Here is a 25,681-nt window from a genome sequence, read left to right on the forward strand (position 1 = left end):
ATAGTTCAACACACCATACACCACATTTGATTTAGGCTGTACCAGCCATTTATACTTAATTTACAGTCTGGTGCACACAAAATGTTTTTCATAATATTTAATGGCAAACAATGAACGTGTATTTTCTAAAACGTCTTAGTCATTGAGGTTTTATTAATAGCAACCTGATTCTTTTCAGGAAACACCTAGTATTTAGAACAATCACTAGCTTGCAGTGTGTCACGAGCATTTTACTACAGGTAGTCGCATGAAACCCTACTAGCAGATGCTCTGTACTTTTTACATTGTCAACTGCTGTGGGTGGGAGCCTGACTCTCCTTCCCGGCCGGGCCTCTATCACAAATCCCTACGCCTTCTCCGCCTCCGACACGGTGTTTCAGTCGCACTCAAAGCAAAGAGGAGTACGATCCTAAGATAACGACGACTAATTAAAGACAAGAACCCACCGGCGATGGAGGGTAAGGAGTTAGAATTCGTTTTAGCCCCACTCTTTTGTCAATGCTTTTTGTTTCTGCCGTTATCCGCCTCGATTAGAATCTTTTTTTTTTGGCGGAAGGACACTAATAGTTTGGAACTATTTCCTATGGCAGCGGTACTGCGGCCTCGGCGCCATCTTGAATGTTAATGTTTCGGCACAAAAATATTTATATAAAAATACCCTTAAATTCTTTATCAGCCCTTTGTTATCTTTATATCAGCTTTGACCAATAAACCCGCTACTTCCATCTCTTTTGCGTTGGGTTAAGACTTATTCCCCCCGCTCCGTTCTATGTAAATGACTATTTGTGTAATTTTAGGGTGTTATGACGCTTTCTGGACGTATATGAAGTGAGAAGGTTCGCACCGACCGTCCTTAACCCGAGGTACTTGTTTTAAGATCATTTCTCGTTCGCATTGTTGTGTATCTATGCGCCCACTCGCGTATAAATATCTGAAGAAAAAACGCGCTTCCAAATTTCATTGCGATCGAGTAATCGCTTTGTCGAGTAATTACTGTCGTGTTAGTGGTTTATCACTCATGGAGGCAAATTGGCAAACGGGGGTGTTCCATCTGCTTCTAAATCTTAACATATGGCCTCGCCCCATCTCGATAATAGATTCGAGGCCTGATAAACTCCGATTCGGGTTTCCTGTTTATATAGTGGTATCAGGCAGCCCAAGTTTAAAGGCCCAGTTGTAGATCAAGGATAAAGATACTCGTGTTTGTGTTTACCCTATGGCTTTATCTTGTTTTTGTGCTGCAGCCTGCAGCATATTCACTGCAGGGCTTTAATAAACCACTTTGATCCAAATTATTGTGGAAATCTGTGGTTCTGAGTTTTTATTATTTCCTGGTTACTAGTGCTGCCCTATGTCTCACCGATGATGTTGGCACTTTAAGGGGGTCATTTACTAAACTTTGAATACCTGAAAACCCCCTGAATCCGAAAAATTCGTGATTTGTTTTGTGTTTTTAAAAAATCCACTAATTTTTTAAACCCCGAGGGCTAAAAAGCCCTAATATAAAAACACGGCATCTCAAACCTGTCGAGGCTGCATAAAAGTCAATGGGAACAGTCATTGATTTTTGGTTGTGTCGGGGGTTTCGGGCAATTTCACAATGTTTTCGGAGCTTTTGGGTGAAAATTCGGGGAAAATTCACAAAAAAATCTTGAGCTTTTCCCCCAAACGTAACTTTTGGGAAAATATAATAAATAAGTGTTAAAAACCCGAACGGTTTAGATCGGAGTTTGTAGCAGCCAATATTGAGATAAATTCGGACCTTGATAAATAACCATATATAATAAACCAAATAATCATGAAAAGCATAAATCCATCCAATCATTTGGATAAGCTTACTGCTTTCCACGTTGGGTCCGGGTGCTCATGCCCCAGACCTTCAGCATAGGGGAGTAGTTTACGGCAATTTAGTAACTGGCAGGCACCGATCCGGAACATCAGAGCCGAAAATTGAATATAAAAAAGTATAATTCTTTATTTTACATTACTTCTAAAAGGATAAAGCCTGACGCGTTTCGTGTCGCGCAGGGACACTTAATCAGTCAGGCTTTATCCTTTTAGGGGCAGATTGATTAAAGGTCGAAGTGAAGGTTTGAAGTTAAAAACTTTGAATTTCAAAGTAATTTTTGGGTACTTTGACCATCGAATAGTCCAACTTCGATTCGAAGTTGAAAAAAACGTCGAAATTCGAATATCGAAATTCATCATGTACTGTCTCTTTAAAACTTCGACTTCAACCATTCGCCACCTAAAAGCTGCCAAAGTGCTGTTTTAGCCTATGGGGGACCTACTAGAACCTGTATGGAGGCAATTGGGGGAGTTTGGGAGATCGAAGCTCGAAGTTAAAAAAAACTTTGAATCAAAGTAGCGCTACTTCAAATCGTACAATTCGAAGTAGGCCCACTCCGACCCCAAAAAACTTCGACCACCATTCGGTTGGTCTTTTTGAATTCGAAGTTCGAAGTTTTTTTTTTAACTTCGAACTTCGACCTTAGATGAATCTGCCCCTTAGACTCATGGAGCCACTTTTGACTTGAGAAACATGTTATGCTCTGTAACTTATTATTATAGCGTTTATTAGAAAATACCTGTGTTTGTAGTATGTAACCGAGCCCATATTAAAGAATAATAACACAAACGTAGACTACAATCATCTGTTCATAAGCGATGGCAGCTGAGTAATGCATTTTTGTACCTGTAATTGTATTCTACTTAGTCAGTGTTCAAATATGGAAAAGCTTCCTTGTCATATCATTGAAAGCACAGCCTAGACTTCATTCCGGTACTTATAAGGTTAATAATTCTTAAAATGATTTTATGATGGTCAAAATTTCGAAACACTGCCGTGATATAAGCAACTTTTTCTTTTCTAGTAGTCTGTAAGCCAGGACTATAGTTTACTTTCCGTTCAGATAATTTAAATGGCCTGTAACAATCCATTTCATTGGCTGCAGGCAAAGTGAGGCAGCTGCCCATTTGCTGGCCTTGGCTAGATATATCTCTTTAACTTCCTCATGAGACAGGTTGGAAAATAAAGCTGCGATGTTACTGCAGGGATGCTGGCCATTTTGAAGTGTTTTAAATGACTTCCATTATTGTTACTAACGGCCCTATAATTTAAGCTGTGTATTTCTAAAATATATTTGTCTTAAATAATATATTTACCACAAATAATATAACTGAAGTGAGTCTGTATCTCAGTATAAAAAAATCTTGTAACACTATTGTGTACTGTTTTCTCTGTATTTTTAAATGCTCACCTTAAATGCAGGTGGTGGATCATTCATTTTTTTTTAGCATTTCAATAGATTTTTAGGTCCACCTGTTGATGAACAAAGAGTTCATAATACACATCTACCACTTCAATTTTGTTGCTATTTCTGTTGTTTTTATGAATTCCTGACCCGCACATCACTATTATATACCTATTGACACTGGCCAACAAGCAGTTTCGGACTGGCCCGGCGGGATACCGGGAAAAAACTGCCCTGGGTCCCCCAGTCTGACCCTGCCAACAAGCAATACTGCCTCAGCCTCCTGAGTGCCCAGCAGTGCTAAAAACATCACGTGTGCAATTAGCTTTATGGTTTAGCTTCTAGCTGTCACTATAATAGGGCTTTAAATTATTCCTGGTCTTAGAGGATTTAACATTAGCAAAGTGATTGAGATAAAAAGCTTAGCAAGACAATCCATAACAAACCCTGTATTAAGTTTTACGAAAACTTTCCGGCACTTGCTAAATTTGTTTTCTAAAAAAAAACCATTTTGTTATGATAGTGTCCATGAATGTTTTTTGTCTTAAATCCTTTTTTCTAATCAAAATGGTAAACGGCTTTTAATTACTGTATTGTTACTGATTTCTGGTATTCTTGCCATATATGGTAAATATATATTTTTAGTTGCTACAGAAAATTACTTTTGTGCAGTTTCTTTCTGTTTTTATTTTATTTGTGTAATCTAAATCTACAGTTGTTAAATTGTTATACTCCACTAAGAACGTTGCTGCTGCCCATCCCATGCCATAACGAGCTAATCAAGACATTCAGGGCCATCCAAATACAATTATTATTAGTACAGTGTTTTACAGAGATCTTTGCCAATCTCTGCCCCAGTGGTCCACTGACATTGGTCAGTATTAAACAAGTGTTCAGAAGTGCAGTTCGGCAATTGCCGTCACAATCACCAGATGCTCCTTTTGCAATACTAACTAAACACACAACCATACCATTAAAGGGTAATGAGGCTATTAAAGGAGAACTAAAACCTAACTAAAGAAGTAGCCTAGAAATGTTGTACATTATGTTTTGGGTTTCTGTACCAGCCCAAGGCAACCACAGCCCTTTAGCAGTAAAGATCTTTGTCACAAAAGATGCCCTATTAGCTCCACATCTTCTTTTCTGCTGATTCACTGTACATGCTCTGTGCTGCTGTCGCTTACTGAGCTTAGGGACCCACTCACAAAATACAGTACACATAGAATATAAATGTCATAATATAAGGCTGATAAGTAATTAATACAGATAATTACTACATAGCAGCACATAAACCAGTACAGCTAGCATCAGAATTTAATAATCAGCTTTGTAGCATCAGCTACACAGGCTAACCTAAGTTTCTGATTGATCAGAGCCCACTGAGCATGTAAGTGTCACAGGCACTTTCCAAGATGGTGACCCCCTGTGATAAGTTTGAAGTCCTGGATCATTGCTGCTATTGAGAAGCTGAAACTTTAGGCTGGTGCAATAAGTTCAGTATATATAAAAAAAAATGACATTTTTAGCCACATTCATTTTTAGGGTTCAGTTCTCCTTTAAAGGAAAACTGAAGCTCAACGTAGAAGTCGGGTAGAAATGCTACATATTAGGTGTTGGGCTTCTGCACCAGCCCAAGACAACCACAACCTTTTAACAGTAAAGATTTGAGGCTCCGAAAGATACTCTAAGTAGCACTCCATCTTCTTTTCTGTTGATTTACACCGCTGATCTTCTCTGCTGTTGCACACCACACTCTATGCTGGTGTTCTCCTGTTTGCAGCTAGGGTAGTATAAACTGACTTGGATAGGCTTAAAGGGGTTGTTCACCTTCCAAACACTTTTTTCAGTTTGTTCCCCAGAAATAAAGACTTTTTTTCAATTACTTTCCATTTTTTATGTTTTATCGTTTAAAGTTTATTGTCCCTGTCTCTGGTGTTTGAGTCTGGCAGCTCAGTAATTCAGGCGCAGACTCGGAACTGTTACAATTTTGCAACATTTAGTTGATACATTTCTAAGCAGCATTTCTGGAGTATTAGTAACTATTGTATCAATTCTAACAGCTGCCTTTAATGAAACCCAGGGATTCTGCTCAGCAGGGCCAAAGATAAGAAATGTATAAATTAAATGTATCAATTTAGAACAGTTTACAGGGTCGGCTGCTTTAGAAGGTAAAAAAGGACACTTAACGGACACTTAACACTTCAATATTAAAAAAACAGTCACAAATAGAAAATAGAAAGTAATTAGAAAAAGTGTTGGATGGTGAACAACCCTTTAATGCATGGACAAAGCAGAGACCAGCACAATATGAGTGGTAAAATCCCAAGGTCTTGCTGTTCTGCTACTAAAGGAGATACCGAATATATACCAGTCATTAAAACAAAGAGAAGCAATCAAGACTAAAGAAAATACAAAGGTGATAAATGTGGAGTCCATCTGTGACCAGATCATGTAAAAACAATTATTTAAGTCATTACCTATGGGTAACCAGCAAATTGCGTGGTTTATTTTCAAGTTGTTCCAAGAATTGAATTTCAAATCAGTCTCTACATTGGCTAGACTGTAATTGTGTCCGTGCCTTTTTTGTGGTATATTTGATCTTTCCTTTTACCTGAAACAACCTCTGTTCAAAATCTGGTGGATTGTAAAAGGGGAGTGGATACCTGTTCTGTTTGCCAAGCAATCTTGTCTTGCATTTTGGCATGATTAGATGAAATCATCCTGATTCTATTCATCTGAGGAAGAGTCTAGGTCTGGATAGCAGTAACAAGAATTTGTAGGAGCAACTGGAGCATAAGCAAATCAGCTTTGTCAAAACAAAAGCTGCCTTTCGAAAAAGCATCTAAACTGGGACAGAGCGAAGGGACCCCATGGGCAAGACCCAAATCCCCAAAAGTAGCCTAAACAGTGACCACAACTTCGTGGATGTAGTCCGCCCAGAAGAACCATACAGAAATTGTGTGAAGTTCATAGTTACATACATACAATATATTATAAATGCATTTAAATCTGTTTTATATATTTATATATTTTAAGGCTTATGGCACACATATTTCTATTTGTTGGAGAAACATCTGCCACTGCTCACTCTACCTGCCTCAAAATAAATCGTTATTGCCTCTTACCAGCCAATGGCAGGCAGTAAAATTGGATGCATGCTATGATTTACTGGTGGAAATATACCAGCACAGTGTACGCTACTTGTACTGTCTATTCCTTTCATTGTTAGCAGCAGGCATCTCTAAGCAGTAATGTAATAAATGTGTATGAGCCAAGGGTGCTACTCTTACTTGTGGGACAAGACTGCTTATCATGAAGCACGATAGGACTTCTGCGTGCCGGAAACTAAATTAAAATGGTCAAATGATGACCCGGAATTTGATTCCTGTTGACAATAATTAAAACATTACTTTTTTTTTTAAGCAAACCAAAGTAAAGCATTCTTTTCAAAGTATTACACTATATATGGCATAGCTTTGGTTCTTGCATTTAGGCTTATGGCCCAACCAAGCAGATCTGTGTAGATGTGAAATGGATTCCAAGGGAGGCCAATGAGAAAACCTATGTATAATGAGCTGCTTTGCATCTGGGGTAAAGGTGAAGTTTGTTTATACAGAGGCTCCACAGTGGACTGGTAATTTGTTTTGATTGTGTTCTTATGAACTGGGAGTCGAATGTGCCTTTACGTTCAGTTCAGCATTTACCATGTTTGGTACAAGAAATAACAAAAACCATAAACATTTACTATTACAACAAAAGTCAGAAAGCTTTTTTTTTTTTTTTTGGCACAATCCTTATTCGTTGAACTATATAAAAGGATACATACTTCTACTTTTTATCTGCTTAATCATCTCACAGTGCCTCATACACAGTAAAAAAGGTTTATAGATATATCTGTTTGACTATCCTATATACTAACCGAAGGCCTATCTATGTCCCGAGTGGAGGGGAGGCAGATGCGCACGCAACTTCGGTTAGGATCTATGAGATGCGCGCGCAACTTCAGCCGAAAGACATAGATGCGGCCTTCGATTAGCAGATGTGCTGGAAGGTTAGGATCAGAACAGGTTAGGATCGGGGAGGCAGATGCGCTGGAAGGTTAGGATCTAGGGAGGCAGATGCGCTCACCGTCTCCTTCTGCCTCCCGCCGCCTCTTCTTTCCTGCTCACTCAGGCGGCGACCGCTGGAAGGTTAGGATCTAGGGAGGCAGATGCGCTCACCGTCACACTAGGGGAACCGGTTGCGTACCTGCACGAAAGTCTGTATAAGCGTCGGCCATCTTGCTACTCCTCTGCGACTTTGTCATCCGCCCACTGCCAAATCCGCCCACTAAAGTCTGTATAAGCGTCGGCCATCTTGCTACTCCTCTGCGAGTTTGTCATCCGCCCACTAAAGTCTGTATAAGCGTCGGCCATCTTGCTACTCCTTTGCAAGTTTGTCTAATGGCGGCGCTAGCGTCACTCTAGGAGGGGAACCGGTTGCGTACCTGCGTGGGTGGCCATTTTTAGCAAAACGGGCTATATTATCTCCAAAAAATATTGATGTTGACATGATAAACAACCAAGTGATTGCATTACTTCCTGGACAAAGCTGTGTCTTTCTGAGTACTGACTGTATTGATTCTGAAGACGAAAGTGAGAAACTTAACTTCCCATTAGAATATTTAAACACTATCAACAATGCTGGATTACCACAACACAATCTTATACTCAAAGTAGGAACAATAGTCATGCTGTTAAGAAACCTTAAGGGTAGGGGCACACGGCGCGATTTCGCCGCGATTCTGCGCTAAGCGAGTTGTCGCTGCGTTTTTTAAGCCGAAATAGCTTTGCTAACTTTGGCGCTGGCGTCAATGCAAATCGCGGCGAAATCGCTGCGCTAATTCACACGCGGCGATTCGTTTTCTATTGTCGTCCGAAGTTGCCTCGCTGAGCGTTTCCGGGCGACAGTAGAAAAAGAATCGCCGCGTGTGAATTAGCGCAGCGATTTCGCCGCGATTTGCATTGACGCCAGCGCCAAAGTTAGCAAAGCTATTTCGGCTTAAAAAACGCAGCGACAACTCGCCCAGCGCAGAATCGCGGCGAAATCGCGCCGTGTGCCCCTACCCTAACACTAAGCAAGGTTTATGTAACGGTACACGGTTGGTTGTGAAGAGCATGAGACAAAATGTTATCAAGGCAGAAGTGCTTACAGGATCCCATAGCGGTGATACTGTTTTGATTCCCAGAATTGACCTTACCAGTTCTGACCAGGAATTACCTTTTAAACTTAAACGACGACAATTCCCCATTAAGGCTGCATTTGCCATGACAATCAACAAATCACAAGGACAAACATTGGATAAAGTCGGCATTTACCTATCTGAGCCTGTGTTTGGTCATGGTCAACTTTATGTTGCATTTTCAAGAGTGCAGCGTTCATCTGATGTTAAAGTCAAGATTTTAAGTACAGCTCACCAGGGAGAACTCATTCAAGGACAGGAGAACATTTTCACAAAAAATGTTGTTTATAAAGAAATTTTTCAGTAACACTTTACTACCAATAAACTCAAAATTTAAGAATTCTAATAGCAGATAGGTAATAACAAGCAATAGGCACAGATTCACTCTACATCCCCACAAATTAGCGTCGCCAGTTGCTGCCTGGGGATGCCGAGTGAATCAGCACCCATCGCATTTTGCTGCCTCACTGTTGTTACCATTCTTTCATTAACGATTCTTTAGAGAATCGGGGGTTTACTGGTCTTACAGAAAAGGCAGTTAGCATGATCTACCAGTATTTCTGTGCAGTTATTTAGAATACATGCACTGTAGCTGAGGGGAAGGTACTGGCTGCAGAATGTCAACCCTTGTGTCATGTTTTTACCAAGGCTCCCACCACCAAAGTGCATTCCAATGATGGGTATGAATATCCTTAAAAAGAAAATCTAAACACTATATACTGTATACCCGTAGCCCTTCATATTCCATTGAATGACAACATAAAATAATTGTGCTAATATATAGTTTTTATTGTCATCATGCTTTTAGTTTTTAGTTAATAGTTAAGCATTTTATATCTCTGACATTTTTGTTTTTCTGCAGGTGAAACCAAAAGTTATTGACTGGTTTCTCAGGTCCTATTCAGAGGGTGACTAAATGCAACTAGGTCAGATTGTATGTTGGAATGAAGTGGTTGGGCGAATCCAAGAACATGGTAGTGAATGGAAGGAGAAATGTAAACCGATTGTCTGCTGAGCATCGACAGAACCAGCCAAAACTGCATAGCTCTGGAAGAGAGAATTTAAGAAATAGCAAAAATGTTCCAGACAGAAGATCAGCCAGGTGTAAGTGATTTATTTATTCTGTAGAATAACTTATGTACATGCAGGTATTTATACTGGAACCTAGCGTGGTATGTGCTTTATTTTCCCTCTAAGATGCAAGTGGTATACAAAGCACCATATACAAAGTTGACTGCAACATGGAAATATAAAGCTGTCTGACCTATTTTCCCATTAATTTGACCCACATTTCCAGCAGCAGCTTTGTCATGTTTCTTTTGTAATCTTTTGTATACATTTTGTATCTACCAATTTATCAGTCCTCTGAATGCTCATCTCTTCATTCAGTTAAGCATATTTTGCGGACTTTAGCCTCACTGCTTCCAGATATGTTATTGTGAATCACCAAACGTGTTTTTGGGTTGGGTTAGGATTTTTAGGCTTTAAAGGTCTAATATAGGACAAGTTGAAAAAGATAAAATTATAAAATTAATATCCGTATTTCTTTATAGTGTAATATGTCATGGAGACTTCTATGATCATATAATAGCACATTGCCTCCACTCTGTAGATGCTTTAGTCTCAAAAATCCTGTCACTTATTCAGCCAAAAACCATTTTAGAAGTAAGAAGCAGACCTTTAAAGGAGAAGGAAAGGTTAAAACTAAGTAAGCTTTATCGGAAAGATACACCAGTATCTTTCCTTCTACACATGGACTTCTGTATCAGACTTCCTGTTTTCAGCGTAAACCTCCAGGGCTAGGGCTTGAGCATGCTCAGTTTGCTCCTCTCCTTCCTCCCATTTCCCCCTCTCTGCTGTAATCTGGGCTCAGAGCTATGAGTGAGCAGGGAGAGACTCAGGCAGGAAGTGATGTCACATCAAGCTAATATGGCAGCTGCTATCCTAAACAAACAGAGCTTCTAGAGCTGTTTACTCAGGTATAGTAAAGCATTCTGCAGAATAAATATTGCACTAAACTTGCACTATTGTGGCTAATCTATTGGCAATAAACTGTTTCGGTAGCTTTCCTTCTCCTTTAAAGAGACAGATGCCATATAAAATCAAGCGTTGACTTATACGTTTGTCAGTCAAGATGTTTTTCTATACATTGTTTTATTCTGTATACTTTACAGCATTATAAAGTAACTTTTTTTTTTTTTTTACATTAGTTGGTAATGTAGCTTTTGAAACACAAAGTCGCTATGTACCTTCATCTGGAATGTCCGCCAAGGAGCTGTGTGAAAATGATGACCTTGCTACCAGTCTGGTCTTGGATCCCTACTTAGGATTTCAGACACACAAAATGAATACCAGGTAATTGTTCTTAATTCTGTGATCGTGGGCATTGTTTACATGCTATCATAGACACTTGTCTGTAGATCTTATATCTACAGTTGCTAGCTGCCAAAGTGATATAGCTTGGTGGGCCACTTAATGGGCGATAAAATCCTTAAAGGACAAGGAAAGTTAAACTAAAGAAGTAGGCTAGAAATGATTCACTGCACATGCTCCATGGTGCTGTCAGTTACTGAGCTTAGGGACTGACTCAAAATATACAGTACACATAGAATATAAATGTCACAGTATAAGGCTGATTAGTAATTAATTTGGATAATTACTACATGGCTGCACAGAAACCAGTGCGATTAGCATCAGAATGTAATAATCGGCCCTGTAGCATCAGCTTATATTACAGACCAACCTCATTTTCTGCTGGATAATTTGTGACAACCCCTAAGCTTAGCTTCTCAACAGCTGATAAGAGACCACTGAGCATGTGAGTGTCGCAGACACTTTCCAAGATGGTGACCCCCTGTGACAAGCTTGAAGTCCTGGATCATTGCTGCTATTGAAAAGCTGAAACTTTAGGCTGGTGCAATAAGTGCAGTATATAAAACATTTTTAGCCCTAATAATTTTTAGGGTTTAGTTCTCCTTTAATAGTAATAGTACATGTTGGCATTGATGCATTAATTAAGGTGCCATTCATATAAAATCATAATTTTAACAGGTACTCTAGTTTTAATATGAGAGTAATATTCAGGCTGGGCATTGAAGCCTAAAGTTCATAGCCTCCGCTCATAATGTTTTAGAATGTCACATTCATTCATGCAGACCAACGTGGCTGATGTTCCACCAATACATGAGTATGGCATTCCCCTAACAATCACTGAATGTGGAGAGCGCAATAAAATACTAGTTCAGAAAGGAAAGGGCTATTATTGTGGTTTAGTCTTAGCTACTCGAAGCCCTACCTTCTCCATTCAATGCTTAGGGGCAGATTCACTAACTTCGAGTGAAGGATTCGAATGAAAAAAATTCGAATTTCGAAGTATTTTTTGGGTACTTCGACCATCGAATTGGTTAAATTCGTTCGAATTCGAACGAAATCTAATGAATCGAAGTAAAAATCGTTCGACTATTCGACCATTCGATAGTCGAAGTACTTTCCCTTTAAAAAAAACTTCGACCCCCTACTTCGGCAGATAAAACCTACCGAAGTCAATGTTAGCCTATGGGGAAGGTCCCCATAGGTTTGCTAAACTTTTTTTGATCGAAGGATTTTCCTTCGATCGTTGGATTAAAATCGTTCGAATCGTTCGATTCGAAGGATTTAATCGTTCGATCGAACGAAAAATCCTTCGATCGATCGCTCGCAGGATTAGTGCTAAATCCTTCGACTTCGATATTCGAAGTCGAAGGATTTCAATTCGAGGGTCGAATTTCGAAGTATTTTTAACTTCGAAATTCGACGCTTAATGAATCTGACCCTTAGACTAGGGATGCACCGAATCCAGGATTCGGTTCGGGATTCGGCCTTTTTCAGCAGGATTCGGATTCGGCCGAATCCTTCTGCCCGGCCGAACGAAATCCGAATCCTAATTTGCATATGCAAATTAGGGGCAGGGAAGGAAATTGCGTGACTTTTTGTCAGAAAACAAGGAAGTAAAAAATGTTTTCCCCTTCTCACCCCTAATTTGCATATGCAAATTAGGGTTTGGATTTGGTTCGGTATTCAGCCGAATCCTTCGTGAAGGATTCGGGGGTTCGGCCGAATCCAAAAAAGTGGATTCGGTGCATCCCTAACTTAGACATGCCAGAAAATTGGTGTGTTGTATTTTGAACAAACTTTCTACAAATTTGCAAGGCTGATACATGGTAATCTTTTCATACACTCACTAAACTGTAACAGGCACAGTTATAAGTATTGTCATATACTCAATTGACCTGCACTGAAAGTACAATTAAACAATTGATTGATGATTATACTATAGAAAAGTTATTAGTTTTGCATTAATTTTAAGGGAAACTTGAAATCATTGCATTCATATGGTAAAACATATGCATTGAATAGTTGAAATGTTACCTTGTGCGGAGACTTAAGTGCATATATTTTACCACAGGAAATTTGCATTCATTTTGCTAGGAATGGACATTTTGTCTCCTGCGCTGGAGCAGATTAAGCATGGGCGACAAAACATCTTATTTGCCATTACCCTAACTAAGAATGGATTCATCTGTTGTGCCTTTCCTCCTTTTTTTTGTATTGTGGTATGAGAAATGAAAGGGAGCCCTTCTTTGCATACTGTTCTCATTGAGCCATATAAGTTTCGATGTCGGGGCAGGCTTCCAGCTGGTTTACTACACATTTTCATAAAAGCATAGACATGTTCACATCTCCTGAGGAAAAGTTAACTCACTGCTGCGCCAACAATGTATTTTAATTTTCCCAGGTGTCCCTTTTCAGATTCGGACCCTCTCATGCGCAGTAAAATCTGCTCGAGGGACACCTGGGAAAGGTAAGTAAAATGGTGGTGCTTATTTATTTTGTATCCTGTGCCAGTGTTGTTTTTCTTAACAGGAGCACTGGTCTAGGGGAAAAGCTCAGCAGTTGGGTTTAATGGGGTTGCCTAACAAATTGACACCTCTCCCAGGGATTCAGGGCTTTCTTGTCCTTTAGAAGCAGCTGTGTGAAATGCAAAGTTGGTTATCTTTTCTTATGACTACTTTTAGTCCCTCAGATTGCAGAAGCAAGACATTTGTGTTCTAATGTTGAAAGCTGTCTTTATAAGAGGTATGGACGAAGCGCACTTCCACAACGGGTGTTTTGAAGGAAAAAATTGAATTTAATGCACAGCATTTTTCATTAGGGGAACATTTTGCTTATGGTACACCTAAACAGTGATTTGCCCTAAATCAAAGACCTATTATTTGCTATAATCAGAATCAGTTTTCACTAATGAGTTGAATAGGAGTGGTTGGTTACCAACTGACAAACATTGTTTGGTTATTTTAGATTTCGCCCTATAAAAGGACGTCAGGAAGAGCTAAAGGAGGTGATTGAAAACTTTAAGAAAAATGAACAACTTGAAAAAACCTTCAAAAATTTAGTAGCAGGCGACTGGGCTCGGCACTATTTCCTCCACAAGAACAAAATGCAGGAAACGCATTTCAAGGCGCATGTATGTCAATTATTCCGCTACTTTTAGATTTTAGTTACAACTTTTTTTTTACATAAAATGTAATGTGTGTATACATTATATGTGTAAAAAAAAAAGTGTGTGTGTATATTGTCCAGTATGGAACTGAAACGTCGTAAATAATAAACCTACCTTTTGTTTGACATAAATCCTTGTCACGAATTCCTTGGAATGCTGTCGCCTTGCATCAACATAGACCAATCAGTGCCCTCATTCAATTAACAACTCAGTGTGAAACATGTGTTACAATCAAGTGTCTCTCACATGTAGCGAATGTGTATATATATATATATGTATTAAAACAAACAATTACGTGTCCATCGTGTATATATCAACAGTGCATCAATATACATCCATATATTTCCATGAGAAATATAAATACGTGAATCCATGTATTTCCATGTATTTCCATGAGAAAATACGTGAATAAATATTTATTCACGTATTTATATTTCTCATGGAAATACATGGATGTATATTGATGCACTGTTGATATATACATGATGGACACGTAATTGTTTGTTTTAATACATATATATATACACATTCGCTACATGTGAGAGACACTTGATTGTAACACATGATTCACACTGAGATGTTAATTGAATGAGGGCACTGATTGGTCTATGTTGAAGCACTTTGTTATTTAATGTGAAAAGTCCAAATGTGGACCGAAACGTCGGGTATTAGATACTACGTAATAATAAAATTACCAAGTTTTTAAAGGGAGTGCTGGTCTGAAGATTTATTTGGGGGGGTATACCAAAGAATTCATTTTATTAATTCTTCCAGTCAGATTAGGCAAATGGGATATACATTGACACATCTTATAAGGGTTGCATTGATTATTCATTATTTTGTAATGCTTCCATATGTGCCATGCCAAGATGGTTGCTTTCATAGAGTGTACAGGTAGCAACAAGTACTAAACTACAATGAGTGATTTGAAGCACACATCCCCCAGCTTTAGGAGCACACTGACCTTACTATTGTAATGGATGTTAGTCATATGAACCCAGCATTGACTAGTGTCCTTGGGGCTGGTAGCTGATGATCATAGCATTTCATTAAAGTGGAGGTCCATCTTTGGGTTCCCAACCCATACGATAAGAATACCTTCATAATTCATTACAACTATTTTTCCTGCACAGCCCAGCTTTTTGTAAATGTGGCATCTAGATCTCTTTGAATGTTTATAATCAGCCTTTATGCTTTCCTCTTATATGTTTTTGCTTATTTTTCTTCTAGGTTTTTATCTACTTGAGAATGTTTGCTACTAGTAGTGGGTTTGAAATCTTGCCTTGCTGTAGATATTCCTCAGAGCGAAATGGAGCCAAAATAGTTGCAACAAAAGATTGGTATGTATGCCCATCTTTAGAATTCTGGAATCAATTGAAGTTAGTTTGCACTAAAGATTCAAAAAGCAGATCAGATTTGTAACAATTCAAAATTATTCAAATTATTTTGAAATGCAGATCAAAATTCAGTTGTGACAATTAATTGACGACCAAGAGGCATAAATTATTTTGTTCTATAGAGGGGCTAAACTATGTATTTCTTGTGATTCAGAAAGGTTGCAGTCTCCATGAACAGATCTTGTAGTACAGTATTTTGTAAATAAATATGTTAAATATTCCAAAAATGAGTTAAATACAGTAATTACTTTATAAAGTAAAAGGCCACTAATGTCATCAACATTTTCAGCAGAATTGTGCTTAGATTTATGTCTGTACATGTTTAAAAAAAAATAAAAAAAAATCCCCAGTACAAAGGGTGAAATTTTCAGTCCCATTTGTCTTGTCACACCAATGGGTGAATCTGGTTTCACTTCACCAATAATTCGTGAAGCATCGAAAATTTGCCAAAAAGCATTGAAGTCTATGGGCGTAAAAAAAATTGGCATTTGGGGGCATTTTATATTTGCTTTTTGCAAGACCACAGTATACCTCAGTTTTTCTGTACTATGGAATGCTTGTCTAATACACGTTTTTCAAACGTCATGTCGTAGTATGGTTAATTGTATGCAATTATATAGAATCTGTGACTCTCTATAAGGGATTTAAAACATTTTTATGGCAGGAAACGGAATGATAAAATTGAGCTTCTTGTGGGCTGCATTGCTGAATTATCTGAAGCAGAGGAAAACATGCTTTTACGGCATGGGGAAAATGACTTTAGTGTCATGTATTCCACAAGGAAAAACTGTGCTCAGCTGTGGCTAGGGCCCGCTGCCTTCATCAACCATGGTAAGCCTGCACCTAAATGTCTATTGCCAACAGTAATGCATCTGTATCTACCACCTTTTTATGCATACTGCTGCTTAAAGGACCAGTAACATCAAAAATTTTTACACAAAAATTCGTTAGAATACAACGAAATAAAACACCAAGACAAATTAAAATTTCAAATAAAAAAGCCTTTATTAAGAAATAACTTACAGAAACTCCACTTCCTGTCCTCTACAGAAAAGGCGACACGGCGACATCCATCCTGCTGGGCTCGATTTCTCCTTCCTGGATATTCACTGACAGCGTGTAGATCTCCTCTTCTTCATCCCTCTCCCAGGATCAGCAGTAGGCGATGTTCGGCGGGCTCTCCCTCCGTGTCCCCACTGTAAGATAGCAGGAAACATCCCATGGTTGCCCCATCCCCAGGCCCCTTTGTTAGGGCCCCACTGCAGGCAGCCTAGTAGGTAGCGGAGGGAGGGAGGGACGGCTCTGCTGGGGGCGGGGTGAATAGGTCCCTGTGATTGACAACTGGCCAAGAGGATCAGCATCAGTCAAATTATAGGGGCATTCTAACTTTCCAAACAAAGTTATGGAGCAGAAGGGGAGACGGAAAAGGCTGCAGAGATCTATGAATATGTTTCAGAGTGCGCAGTCACTTGCGCTATAACGCGAATGCATTACGTGCGGGGAGCGTGACTGTCTGGGGGTTGGCGCACGGGACCCACGGCAGGACGTTACACAAGCGAAGATATGAGAGGGATTGTGCAGCCAAGTGTTTCTGCGCATCTGATCTCCCCTTGCCAAACAAGAACTGAAGCGATTGATGATTGAAAGGCAGCAGTGCTGGTGACGGTACTAGAATAAGAAGTTGCTGAAAGCTTCTTCCCCACACTGAGGGAGGGGGAGCCCGCCGAACATCGCCTACTGCTGATCCTGGGAGAGGGATGAAGAAGAGGAGATCTACACGCTGTCAGTGAATATCCAGGAAGGAGAAATCGAGCCCAGCAGGATGGATGGTCGCTGTGTCGCCTTTTCTGTAGAGGACAGGAAGTGAAGTTTCTGTAAGTTATTTCTTAATAAAGGCTTTTCTATTTGAAATTTTAATTTGTCTTGGTGTTTTATTTCGTTGTATTCTAACGAATTTTTGTGTAAAAATTTTTGATGTTACTGGTCCTTTAAACATACAGTGCTTAAAGGAGAACTAAACCCCCTTGCTAATAAAAACCCTTACCTCCTACCCTCCATAGTTCCCCCCCTGCACAGGTGTTAACACCTGTAAATGCACCCAATCCTGTAGTTACCCCTCATTGTAGAGTAAGCGCAGCGGTGCTCACAGGCGCCATCTTCCAGCACTTTGGTAATCTTCGGGTGATTCAATAATTTTCGGCACATGCGCAGTTATCACGAAGAGGAAGACTGACCCAACTGCGCATGCGCCGATACATCGATTACTTACCGAAGATTACCAAAGTGCTGAAGATGGCCCCCGTGAGCTTTGCTGCGCTGACTCTGCAATGAGGGGTAATTACAGGCTTAGGGGCATGCAGGGGGGACTATAGGGGTAGTGTTTTTTTATTCCCCTTTAAAGGGGTTGTTCACTTCTGAGATAACTTTTAGTATGATGTAGAGAGTGATATTTTGAGACCATTGCCATTGATTTTCATTTTTTATTATTTGTGGTTTTTGAGTTATTTGGCTTATTATTTGGCAGCTTTCCAGTTTGTCATTTCAGCAATCTGGTTGCTCGGGTCCAAATGACCATAGCAACCATACACTGATATAATTGAGAGACCGGGATATGAATAGGAGAGGCCTGAATAGAAAGATCAGTAATAAAAAGTAGCAATAACAATACATTTGTAGCCTTATAGAGCATTTGGTTTTTAGATGGGGTCAGTGACCCCTATTTGAAAGCTGGAACAAGTGAGAAGAAAATGTCAAATAATGACAAAACTACAGAAAATAAATAATGAATTTCAATTGAAAAGTTGCTCAGAATTGGGCATTCTATAACACAGTAAAAGTTAAGTTCACTCAAAGGTGAAACACACACACACACACACTTTTGACTCTTATTTCATATTCGTTATTTCTAATTTACACCAAACATTCAGACCATTGCCAAATTATTCCTTTTTATCTGCTTAACATTGCGTGAATTTTTAGCAGTTAACAAAACATTTACTTTCCTGGTTAGGCTACTTCCACTTATTCCTTACTGCTGTTCCAATCTGTATTTCACCTCTTCGTTCTGACATTAAATAGAGACTGAACTGCTTTCCCCATTTTTTAGCCACAGAGTGTGACAAGCAAGATTAACTATTGAGGGATCGTACTGTTCTTTTGAGTGAACTGAACTGAAATGAATCTTTTAATTCACTGTTAAATGGTCTCTCTCTTTCTCTCTCTCTTCTCTCTCTCAGGGTTTGGTGCATCCCTATAATATATTTTAATTTCTTTATTTTCTGCCATTTTTTAGAGCTGCTTGTTCTTTTCCACTTGTTAAATTAGGTTACATGCTCCACTGACAGATCTTCTAAGAGAGGCAACCAATAGAGAAGCAACTTTATTGACTATAGATCCTCTTTCACGTAAAAGTGAGCTATTTTAATATGTATGATTGTAAAGGCCAACTAAAGCCCTCAGTAAACAGTTGCTTCAAAACTTTTGTTTCTATTTGGCTGCTACTGTTACCATCAGTGTGGTTCATGAGCTTAGTTTAATGATTGACATTCATAGATGATCATTCAGACTAGACCTGAGAAGGATATTGAGTTATGTGCTAATCCTCCAGCACCATTGAAGAAGCTAAATCTGAGACCCATTTTATAATGCTGCTGTTTATTAAGGGATGTATTATTTTAAAAAAAAGGGGATTGTCTGTTCTTTGAACATACACCCAAACTGTAGTGGATGCCTAATCCTTTTGTTTAATAAATATGTTTTAGTATTCTAATAACTATGATTGTTCCACTTTTAAAGATAATTATTTTAATGTGGATTTTTCTATTTTTCTTTTCCAGTTTTGTCATTTTCAGTGCAAAGCTTACTTTAAAAAAAAGTTAACATAAGACCTTTTTCTTGTAAATATATGGCAGTCAGCACATTAATTTTATTTATTTATTTTTCCTTAGACTGCCGACCTAACTGTAAGGTAAGAAAAATAGCTTCATTTTCCTAAGTGCTAAAATGTTGTATTTTATAGGACTGTACTGACCTTGGGTTTTTTGTTGCAGTTTGTATCCACTGGCCGTGACACAGCATGCGTAAAAGCTCTCCGAGATATTGAACCTGGGGAAGAAATCTCTTGTTATTATGGGGATGGCTTTTTTGGAGAAAACAATGAGTTTTGTGAATGTTACACATGTGAAAGGTTTGTTCTGATACTTTGTCAGTATAGATTACTATGGGAAGAGGTGACCGGTACATAGGGCCTTATGGCCACTTAATTGTATAACCAGTCAAATCACCTTGTGTGGTTAGACAAATGAGGTAGGAATGGTGCCTGACTTGATTAAATGTTTGTGGCATTAAACCATTTTTCATAACTGTACTCCTTCACAGAGCTTTTTCTGTGCCTGGTTGGCAATACAATGGGACCAGGCATGATCATAAAAGATGTATTTGTGTACCTTTTGTTGTCTGATACTTAATTTTTAAACGAACCTTGTGCACTATATTAAAAGTCAAGGAAGGTGTAATCGTTTTTATGAAAACAAGCCCAGTTAATCTGATCTGAGTAGATGACATTCTCTTTAAAGGAACAGTTCAGTGTAAAAATAAAAACTAGTTACGTAAGTAGATAGGCTCTTCAAAATAAAAAAATGTTTCTAATATAGTTAGTTAGCCAAAAAAGTAATCTATAAAAGCTGGAGTGACTGGATATCTACATAATAGCCAGAGCACTAATTCCTGCTTTTCAGCTTTATAACTATGAGTTAGTCAGTGACTTGAAAGGGGGCCACATGAGACAAAACTGTTCAAATGATACTTAGCATGCAGATCAGATTCAAAAGCAATAGTTATGACCCATGAGACCCCCTTAAGTCTCTGATTGGTTACTGCCTGGTAGTGGAAAGCAAGAGAGCTGCAAAGGAGGAAGTAATGTTCTGGCTGTTATGTTAGACATCCAGTCACTCCAGCCTTTATACATTATATTTTTGGCTAACTATACTATGACTAACTAACATTTTTTATTTACCACGGGCTATCTATTTACCCAGTTTTTATTTTTATATTGAAGAATTCCTTTAAGAAAGGTTGAGAGTGTAGCAGAGTTCATCGCTTGACATATTGCAACAATGCAAACCAATATTCAGTGGACATTGTAAATCTCCAAATTTTAAAGAGATGTTAATTTATAAAGACATGCAGTACAGACATTTTTCAAAGTTGTAAAAATCTCCAGTAACCTGGATGAGCAGGAGGATTGAGAAAGTAATCTTAAAATCCCTGAATTTATGAAATAAAAAAGCAGACAGCTTTCCCTCATATTAAGAAGGATTTCTGCAGAAGTATTTTAACTTAAATCTTTGTTTCTTTGTATAGTTGAAACAGGTAATTGATTATCAGATTGTTACTGAAATGCCATCAATTATTGAAGAAAAAAAACAATAACTGAATGAAATGAATAAGACGTTGTGTGTCCTGCAGTCTTATTACTACAGTATAAACACAAATGTACAAAGCACCAAAATATTCTGCAGTGCTATACAGTTGAAAAGTATTTATGTTAAATATACATATTGTTATATTCACTGTAAGGGTGCCTAACATTTTACCTCCCCCAGTGGTTTAGCCATTCCTATAAAATGTATATCAAAATAATTGTTCAGGCAGTGGACAACAGCAAAGAGCATGTTCAACCACTGAAGTAGTAATTGGGAGAGTCATGGATTGCTGTGGCTTGTGAATGGTTTAAGTAATTAAAGGATACGTGAAACTAATCTGTGTGATACACATATTACCAGCAGTAACATGGGAGCACAATATCTGTGCTCCCTTTTAATAGTTTGCTCACTCAGCTGTAATGTTCAGTGATTTGCCAGTGTAATTCTCTTAATTTTGAAAGTAAATTATAAAATAATAAAATGAAAATAATATTTCTCTTGCTAGGCGTGCAACTGGTGCTTTTAAATCACGTGTTGGACTTAATGAACCAGGTCCTGTGATAAACAGCAAATATGGACTTCGGGAAACAGACAAACGCTTAAATCGTCTAAAAAAACTTGGAGACAACGGCAAAAACTCCGACAGCCAGTCAGTCAGCTCTAATACAGATGCAGACACATCTCAGGAAAAAAACACTGGTAAGTTTATGGGAAGGATACTAATTGTGTTGTCTGACTGATTTATCCTCTCTATGTTACTTTCTACCTCTCTTCTTTGAGCGTGTATTGCTAGTTAACAAATATAATTGCTGCTAGTAGCAAGTTAAAATATTTGCTTGCCTTGTATTACTTTCTGCAGTAGTTTATAACTTTGTTTGCACATTTACTGATTTTATACAAATACAACATTTATACAAATGTTTTATTTTTATAGCTTCAAAGTTCTTCAGAACTTTACAAGCAAATAAGAAAGAAAGAAAAATATTTGATAAGGTTCAGTAAATACAGTTGCTGAATTAAAGTGCTGAGAGTTTGTGATGCGAGTGTAAGGGTGCTACCTGCAGTGAAGGAAAAAAAAGGGAAAACCTTATTTACATACACATGATGTTTTCACAAGAAAGGTTCTTGTATTATAAAATAAGCAAGAGCCTGCACTTCCAATAGCATTATTATGTTATAGTTACTCTGCACTATATATGCAAAATAATTTTATCATTTATACTTCAGTGCTTATGGAGTTTATTCAGTACAGCTAAAGCAGTCCCTTTTAGCTCAATATTGTACATTCTAGCCTATAGAAAGTTTTTTGTCTACATATAATAAAATCATATATGTCCTTTTTTTAATTAAAGCACAACTCTGGTGTTTAGCAAAGAAAGAAAGCCTTCCTCCTTTTCAGTACATGGACTCATTACTAAGTTTACTATAGTTTAGAGAGGTTACTCTCTGCATATAGTATTGTGAAGGCTGAATTTATCACTGGCTAGAAAATTCTTACACACTTGGTCACTAAGAAGCTGATTATCATTTAGGAACTGGAAAAATGCAAGTATAGTTTTGTGTTCTGCTTTAAATAAGGATTTTTTGTGTCTTTCTGCAGCAAATAGAAAATCGAATGGATTGAGAAAGAAAAGTAAAAGCAGAACACTGAGGAGACAGTCAATGTCAAGAATTCCCATTTCATCATCTTCTACCTCATCCAAGCTTCCTCACATTAATAATTCCAGGGTACCAAAGAGACTAAGAAAGACTGCAAAGCCTTTACATTCAAAATTAAAGATAAGATGTCACCGCAAAAAAGTAGAGCAGAAGAAAACCTCTAAAAAGCTTGACGTTTCCAACCTGGTTCTTAAAGAACCTAAAGTTGTGCTGTATAAAAACTTAGCAATCAAAAAAGATAGAGAAAGTCAGGGTGCAGTTCAAGTTACGGAAACTACTGGTTGTTTAACTAGACATGCTGCAAGAGAATATAAACTAAATTCATTTAAAGGTGCTTATGCGCATGGTGATACCTCACCATGTACTTACATCACTCGGAGTTCTTTGAGAACCAGATTTAATTCAAAGGATATGTCAGAGGCTAAGCTTCAACCAAATTCAGTCGATGGTTATAGAAGCAGCCATGGAACTGTTATACAGTTAGATACAGGTGATCCACTTTTTCAGTCAACTCGTAAAAATGAACTGCTTCAAGAAACCTCAAGACAAAGTATGAGATTTCAGAGGAATAACTTTAACACATCTAGAAGAAATTCTCGACAAAATAGATATATCACGCAAGCTTCCAAAGTTGAAGATTCCGTGTCTATTTATAATTCATCCAGCATAGACAATTCATTACCAGACTTAGGAAATTCCCATTGTGATTTAGGTGAAGGAAATGCCCTTATTCACACTTCTCCTGATTATAAGAATATAAAAAGCTCCACAGATGAATACCCTTTAGTGACTTCTGAAATTACTAAGTCAAAAAAAAATATTCGGACTGTGAAAAATAAAAAAAGGAGACGAATAACAAGATATGATGCACAATTGATTCTTGAAAATAGCACTGGAATTCCAAAGCTAACCCTTCGAAGGCGACATGACAGTAACAGTAGCAAGACTAATGAAAAGGAGAATGAAGGGATGGGTTCATCAAAAATAAGCATTAAATTAAGCAAGGATCATGAAAAGGACAAAAACAGTTTGTATGTTGCAAAGCTCAACAATGGTTTTAACTCAGGATCAGGGAGCACTTCAACAAAGTTGAAGATACAGTTAAAGCGAGATGAGGAGAATAGAATGGCATTTCCTAATGAGAATGGAATGTATTGTAGCGACACCTTATCCCTGTTGGGAACAAGAATGGAAGTCGATGGTTATGATCACTACGAGGAGGAAAGTGTTGGAGAATCCTCAACAGAAGAAGAAGAAGAGGAGGAAGATGAGTTTGATGATGAATTTGAAGACGATTTTATCCCCCTCCCTCCAGCAAAACGTTTGAGACTTATTGTTGGAAAGGACTCAATAGACATTGATATATCTTCCAGAAGGAGAGAAGATCAATCTTTAAGACTAAATGCATAATCATTTTAGATTGACTGGAACACTCATTTCTTTTCATACGTTTAAAAATAATTCCATTGAATTATTCCTAAATTGAAGAACTATATGTACATTTTAGATGGCACTTCTGTATTGTTAGTCCGCTATGAACTGAAATTGTAGAAAGTGTACAGCAAACCAACTTAAATTTTTTGATTTTTATTGTACTTTTTAACAGTCTTCTTATGTGCAATTTTGAGTTGGAAAAAGTGGGTCCTGTTGCACATTACAGGAGGCATTTGTATATAAATCATAAACTTTCCATGCAGGACGATAAAATCAAAAAAGAAATAATGTGGCTACTCTATCATACCTTTTTTTTTTTTTCTTGTTAATTTCATAGGAACTCCTGTTTATTATACTTATACAAAAATATCACAATAGTGGCATATTACAGTTTTCTAGTATGTTATCACCAGCAGCACATTTTACAGCTTTCAGACTTATTTGCCAGTTGTCTTGTCTATTATAATTTCTTTCAAGAGGTCCTGTAATTACACTGTAAATGCTAAAATGATAGTACTGTCCGTGGCCTTTGCCAATTCTTCATTAGCATTAAACTATGATTTCTTCTAAAGAAAAAAAACATTTTAAACTACTTGGTTTGCTGATCCATTTAGTCCTATGTATAGACCAGGAACAAGCTATATGCAGAATTAAAAGTTGGATATGGTGTATTTATTGCTTGTTATATAACAATAAGGCAAAAAAAAAAAAAAACTTGTATTTAACACTTTTCAAACATTTTTAGATAAAAATTGTTCTTTGCAAGAATTGGTGCTTACATTTTTTCATGGAAAAAATGCTGTGAAATAAAAAAAAAAATGTGACAAGGAAGAAATGTACCCATTCAATTGCAGCTGTCAAAAATCATTTGTATTTTTTGTTAATTTGTGTTTAATTTTGCACTTTGACAAGACTACAACTGACTGAATAGCTTGAATGGACTGCTAACAGTTTAGACAAAATTAGTAAACTGAAAGGTTTTCAGTTTTTCCTCCCATGTATAGTTCTAAAACTGTATATACTAATGTATACTAATGTAAATATATGTGTTGTGAGGATCCTTTTTTTTTTTTTTTTTGCCATTCAGAAATGATTTACCATATATGAGAAAAGGTTTTTAAGTTAAGTACTCATGCCAATAAAATAGGATATTGTAAACCCTATTTTTTTAAATGCTGTTTCTCTTTCAAATAACTTTAATTTGCACAGTATAAAAAAATATTGCAGGAACCTGCCAGCCTTTAATCAACATAACACCAAGTATGTAAAAAATATTTTCTGCAGAAAATATTTTCCAAGCAGTTTAAAGAGGTGGTTCACTTTAAGTATGTTCTAAAATGGCTAATTCTAAGCAACTTTTCAATTGGAATTGTTCAGTATAAAACAACTGGGTAAATAGATAGACTGTGCAAAATAAAAAAATGTTTTCAATATAGTTAGCTAGCCAAAAATGTAATTTTTAAAGGATGGAATGACTGGATGACTAACATAATAACCAGAATACTACTTTGCAGCTCTCTTTGTTTCTGCTGATCAGTGATCAGTGATTTGAGGGGAGTCCACATGGGTCATAACTGTTGCTTTTGAATCTGACCTACATGATAAGGATCAATTGCAAACTCACTGAAAGGAGAAGGAAAGGTTAAAACTAAGTAAGCCTTATAAGAAAGGTCAATCTAAATATACCAGTAAACCCCCAAAGTAATGTTGCTCTGAGTCCCCTGCCAAAAGAAACACAGCATTTCTTTCCTTCT

General features: G+C 37.7%; 1 protein-coding gene across 6 annotated transcripts; it reads left to right on the top strand.

Moving 5' to 3' along the window:
* The first annotated feature begins 304 nt into the window (after positions 1-304).
* Positions 305-25,090, top strand: kmt5b.L (lysine methyltransferase 5B L homeolog). Of its 6 annotated transcripts, XM_018256874.2 has the most exons (12): positions 305-458; positions 798-863; positions 9,338-9,579; positions 10,686-10,830; positions 13,250-13,315; positions 13,813-13,978; positions 15,245-15,354; positions 16,076-16,242; positions 19,359-19,378; positions 19,461-19,597; positions 21,340-21,533; positions 22,435-25,090. In XM_018256874.2, exons 3-12 carry the CDS (start codon positions 9,420-9,422, stop codon positions 23,901-23,903), a joined length of 2,634 nt encoding a protein of 877 aa, XP_018112363.1. In that variant the 5' UTR covers positions 305-458; positions 798-863; positions 9,338-9,419; the 3' UTR covers positions 23,904-25,090.
* Positions 25,091-25,681: the final 591 nt, after the last annotated feature.

This window comes from Xenopus laevis, chromosome 4L, assembly GCF_017654675.1.
Source record: "Xenopus laevis strain J_2021 chromosome 4L, Xenopus_laevis_v10.1, whole genome shotgun sequence".
In the NCBI taxonomy this organism is placed as follows: Eukaryota; Metazoa; Chordata; class Amphibia; order Anura; family Pipidae; genus Xenopus; species Xenopus laevis.